The following is a 5,867-nucleotide window of genomic DNA, read 5'->3' as shown; positions in this document are numbered from 1 at the left end:
CATCATTTATCGCCGTCCAAATGATAAGCGGTATTAATCGATAATAGAATCCTTTGAATAACATCGGGTCAAACATTACCACTGCTCTGATCCACGAATTTGCATATTCGATGGTTGAAAGGGTGAAATGGAAGATATTAATTGTTCGTAAATAATATCAAATCGATAATCATAGTTTATATGGGTAATTAACACTTTGAAGTCCTGCAAATATGAAGGTTACTATATCAGTTCTTCTATAGCATTCTGATCTCAGATAAATTCTTTTGTCCTGAAGCGGACTTCTGTACCATAATTTGAATTTCGAAATTGTATTTCTTATTTCTCAATTTGATGTCTTCAGGTCATATATCTAAGCGTTTGGCATGCAAGCAGAGGAGACAAAAGAGGACAAATGTTGTTCACAACTTAGGTCATAATATATCTAAACGTTTGGCATGCAAGCAGAGGAGACAAAAGAGGACAAATGTTGTTCACAACTTAGGTCATAATGACCTCATCCCCATGTCCTCAACAGGTAGACTTCCCGCCTGTTTTACACACATCTCTTCCCAAATAATTTGCTGGTTCTGCGAAGAAGAAGAGAGGAATAGGATGTTTTAGTATAGTGGTAGTAAGTAGATATGGACTTACGCAAAAGTGTATCGATATTCAAAATGACATTTAACATCTTCAACTTGTCCACTTCACTTCATTTCCCAACACACTTTGCCTTAATTATATGCAGGCATAAATGAAAATCCATAAAGATTGATTGGAAAGCTTAGTTCAGAAAAGTTTTGGATCGATCAATAGACGTCCGGTGCTTTAAATGCAAGTTCCATTTACTCTGAGAGTCCCGCGGAATCGATAACCTTTGTCAGTCTTCTGACCCTTCCAATGATTCTTCTAACTTTTCTCCTCAACAAAAGCATATTCAGACACTAAACAACGTAAGAGGGGTGATATAATGGCAAAATTCAGTAATAAAGTACAGATAAAGCTTTTCCTTCTTTGGCGATTATTTACTGAATTATAATCTAAAATTATCTCAACTGTATCTGCTTTAAGCTTATTTAATAAATTTCAACTCTTTCCAATAACATATCATAATGTCTTATTTGCAATCTTATGTTTCAACTTTTTCGTTTCATTTATTAAATCGTACAAACTTTTAGAAATGTTCTACGATATAGAAACCAGCCTGTGTACATATGATGATCCCAAAAACAGCAAACTAAGTAGAGGCAAAAATCTAGTTTTAACCCAATAATCAACGCTTATCAATTGAATACATGACAGTGTTTCTAGTAAAAAACAAACAAAAAAAAAGTAATTGCGTGAAATTCAGTGGCCAAAAAATCAAAACAAATACTAGTCCAAGCCATTTATGATTGAGTAATTAACTGAGATTTTTTAATCAATTTTTTTTGGCAACAAAACTGGTGGGTAATATGGGATTTCTGCGACTTTAACAATGATTCTTCTAAAATTTAAATTAATCAATAGCCTACCTTTAAGCATTATAAAAACTTTTCAGAATTCTAGAAGATTGCAATGGATTATAATAACCTGAATTTTGGAATTTGGATGAAAATACCAAAAGTAGAGATTTTTTTTGCTTCATTTCAACATTTAATAATGGACGAAATTTAAATTTAATATTTTTGATTCATCCTGTACAAAATGTTGTACCAGGTAGGTGAATGAGTAAGCAAACTCTGTCAGTGATTTCAAATTTGAAAATTAAAAATGTGAAATATGTACACTTGATATGCGATTTAGAATACTTCGCAGATAAATGATTCATTAGACAAAATTAATAAGTATTTCGATATCTCATCATTTAGCCAAATCTAACTATCACAATTTTTTTTCTAACCAGCCTTAATTGTAATGTTCAAATTTTGCAGACAAAAAACTTTTGTTGTAAATTTGTTTTGTTGTAAATTTCTTCCAATCTTTTAATAAAGCTTACATGCAATGTTGTAAAGAATTCATCTGCTAATGTCGCAATATTGTAAAGAACTTTTAGTCTGATAGTCAAGCTAATGTGTTTGGATTGTTAAACCACTCCTATCATATAAAGAGCTAGGATCGGTTATCCGGATTTGTTAGTTGCTAAATCCGACAGCTCGCGCAGCTACTCAATCGGACAGCTTGCTCTATTATTCAATCCAACATTTCGCGCATGCGATGGCACAGTCAGTCATACAATTTCGACAACGGTTCAGCGGTAGCAGAAGCGGCAATTCAAAGGCAATTCAGTGACAACTGACAGTTCAAAAGCATAAGCAACAAGACCATTTTTTATCTTTTAATATTTATTACATTTTGTTCATTTCGCCCCTATTATTGCATAAGTACAATATTTATTGTACGTATAAAATGTCGTATAAAACTAATAAATGAAACAGCAAAATCTTTCACGACATATTAAGCTTAGGAGACAAATGTCGGAAAAACCAAAATAGCTGTATCATAGATTTATTCAAGCAGTTCTCATCTACATTTATTTATTTTTTTCTCTCATGCTTAAAGTCATGAGTCAGCTGTCTAATCTTCAAATCTTCTAAAAGTGCTTTTACTTCTGTTAAGATTTATGCGCATCTGGTAACTAATTTGTAAAGGCTTTACTATAGAATTTTTTATAAAGAGAACTGTTCTTACATGTAAATTTCTCTTGCAGTTGTGAGAATACTGTCAATTTGTGATGATTGTTCCTTTCCACACATCCCATATATAAACCCGTAATTCTAACATTCTAACATGGATCCAGTGTCAGTTTCTCTAAGTCACCACCCAGCTCTTATTCATTTCTTCTCTCCGTTTATAAATTACTACATTTTTTCTCCCGTTGTTCTACTATATTATTCTGGACTTCATTCTGCTATAATCGGAATTAGTTCGAACCTATTTTTATTGTATTTGGTATCCGAACAAGAATAAAGAATAACTGCTATATTCCTCGAACACATAACAGAACCGATATTCAATAAGTCATTCTTTCAAAAACTTAATTGCTTTTATAACAGGAACAGTATTCCCCATCTATCTTCTTACTTTCTTTTTTCGCGACAACAAATGGATAAAAAAAAATGGCTAAAAGGGTTTATCTTCCTCCGATATATAAGACCTAAAAAGCAGGAGTGTCGTTTGAGTTAGTATGGTTAATGAATGTGAAGTTGTGAAAATGAAAAAGTACTCAATGCATTAAATGTTTATATTCATCCTGTGAAAAAACCTTTCAAAAGTAATTCTACTCATTAGCTGGGATATCTTACAGGCTTTACACAGAAATACTTTTTAGTGGAATATTTTTCAAAATTTTGGTGAAATGAAGAAAAATTGCATGTTGAATTGGAAGATTTCTTTCATCGTGGCATTCTTATTTCATTGTTTACATTTCCTTAAATCATTTCCCACAATTTTCTCTCAGAAGTTAATTTTCATACTTCATTTCAAATTGGACCGAATCCACTATTTGTTAAACCACGATGGAAAGAACAAAATGGTACTGGAGAACAAGCATATCACTGTTATCATTGTTTATTTGATTATAGACGATATCATTTGAAATTAATATTTTCATGGCGGAATTAAACAGTAAAGTATGTATGATTTGGAAAGTTTTAAGTAGTTCCTGAACTATTCCAACTTTTATACATTTTTTCATTATATTTGTGAAAAATAAGATATAAAATAATTTTGTTATGATGAGAGAGTGCAAATGTAAATATTCTTTGCGCATTTCATTCTCATAGTTTCAGGTTCTTTCATCTTTTTTATTTATTTTAATTGTTAAATTATTCAAATATTGTTCCGTTCCGATACATATCTCTTGATGTAAGTTTTTATAATTTGCACAAAATATTTAAAGCAATAACTTTAGTCAATCTATTTATGCAAACTTTTCACATTTAATTGGTGGTGTGAAAAGACTGCAAATTTTGTTTTTAACAGTAATTAATTATCATTTTCATTACTTCCGAGACAGTTGATTGAGTGTCCATAACCTCAAAGTTTTCATCCATTTAGCTGATTAGATTGTTTCCATTTAGCCGAACAACGAGCTTGTTTTTGTTTGTCGAAATTCCCAAAAAACAAAAAAATTTCAAGCGTTATTTCCTTTCCATGTTATAAGTGATAAGGATTGTTTTAGTCTTATTTAATCAAACATGACAGAGATCTTGCACTCATTTAAAAGAAGAATGAATAATTCTGCTGTCTATTTTTATCACCATTAAGAGATTAATGATAACAGTTTGTACAACCGAATTGCGCAATTACTGTAGGCAAATTGCACCAGTATTAATGATGACACTAACTGCTGTTACAATTATTCCGATCTTATTGTGTAAGGCAAAGAAAAATATGACGAAGGGACGAAAAGGTATTGTTGATTTATTCAATGCAAATTCCATCATAAATGAATACCGCTTAATCAGAGTGTATTCATTAAGTCGGATATTCCGTAACCGGAAGAATTTTTCGACATTTTTAAAACAAGCGGAAGGACGGAGCGATGAATGCAAGCTTAAACATCAAATAATCTGTGATCCATTCATTTTTCAGTATTAAATTTCAAAATTTTTCAATAAAATGTTCCTCAGAAAAATAGCAAAAATAGATTACTGATATAATCGAGTATGTTTATGTATCCAAACTTCGTCTAGTTTGACTTCATCTTTGGTATTCACAATAAATCATTTCATAAATGTTATGAAATAATCATTGCTTAAGGACCTGAATAAATTCCTTTAACTACATTAATTCCAAAATCTCCTGATTTCAACTACTCCAGTTTCATTTTTCAGTGGATGTAGCTATGTTAGATATCTATTGATCAGGTAAAAAAAAGAAAAACTGGTTTTTGATATGCCCGTTAGTACGAAGGAATCTGAAATACAAGTGATATGTAAAATTTTATTTACAAAATGTTTTTCTCTAATAGTAATAAGATACCACACTAGATTCATCAAATAATGAATCAACATCAATTCACGGCCAAGAGTCGAATGTTCTCAATAAACAACAAATCTTATCTTCCAACCCGTTAGTTTTCATTCGGCGATTTTATTCCTGGGTGGTTATTAAGCTTCCCTAACAATTATCTGTTAAATGTCCAGTCAAGCAGCATATAAATAAAAATTGTAAAATGACTGTCAATTGTTATTTGAAACGGGAATTCTTCCTTATTTGATCTTTACTTTTCTGAAAATCATGCAGCAAAGAAAGACTGTGTAGATGAATGAGTGCGAATTCAAATAGTGAGTTAAAAAAAATAATTTTATGCAAATTATATTTACTAAATTATAGAATGGACAAAAATTTGAATGTAAACATTGAAACAACCTCAATCATTCCAACTGATCAAAATCAACGAAGAAATAATCTGATGAAGAAGAAGGTAACAGATGAAATAACACCGCTGTTTAGTAGATCCACTGAAGAAGATGTTGTGAATGAAATTGAAAAGGTATACATTTGAAATTATGATATATTTAAGATTTCTGATTAAATAATAAGTGAATTTCAATGTCTTCCACCAATAACCAGTATTATTCGGTATCTCCGAAAAATAAACTCTATGATTGCTAAGAAATTTGTCGAGAAAGCCAATCTGTTGATTCGTTTATCGGCGATATAGGTTTTATTGGCTTATAACAGTTGGTTGGGTCGAGTAACGGCTGAGATATAAGAGCTCGTCCTTCGTTGTGCTAAAGAGTAAACGGTAATAGGAGCGGTGGTGGATAAGCGTAGAGGATAATGTGATGCGTTTTTGATTATAAGAAACTGATTGTGTGGGATTTTTTTTTCCTGTTTTTTTTTCTTGTATCTCTCTCTCTCTCTCTCTATATATATATATATATATATATATATATATG

The 5,867-nt window shown here is 31.1% G+C and overlaps 2 protein-coding genes across 2 annotated transcripts; both read left to right on the top strand.

Annotated features, from left to right (window-relative positions):
- Positions 1-4,233: 4,233 nt before the first annotated feature.
- LOAG_11970 (hypothetical protein) lies at positions 4,234-4,560 on the top strand (the record flags this gene model as incomplete). The annotated part of the gene is made up of 1 exon (XM_003147485.1): positions 4,234-4,560. One exon carries the CDS (start codon positions 4,234-4,236, stop codon positions 4,558-4,560), a length of 327 nt encoding a protein of 108 aa, XP_003147533.1.
- Positions 4,561-5,299: 739 nt separating this feature from the next.
- LOAG_11969 (hypothetical protein) lies at positions 5,300-5,458 on the top strand (the record flags this gene model as incomplete). The annotated part of the gene is made up of 1 exon (XM_003147484.1): positions 5,300-5,458. A coding segment is annotated over one exon (159 nt), but the record flags the coding sequence as incomplete, so codon positions are not given.
- Between the last annotated feature and the right edge of the window lie 409 nt (positions 5,459-5,867).

Source organism: Loa loa (assembly GCF_000183805.2).
Source record: "Loa loa unplaced genomic scaffold supercont3.101, whole genome shotgun sequence".
In the NCBI taxonomy this organism is placed as follows: Eukaryota; Metazoa; Nematoda; class Chromadorea; order Rhabditida; family Onchocercidae; genus Loa; species Loa loa.
Note: the sequence above shows the minus strand (reverse complement) of the source record. Positions and strands in the feature narration are given on the sequence as shown.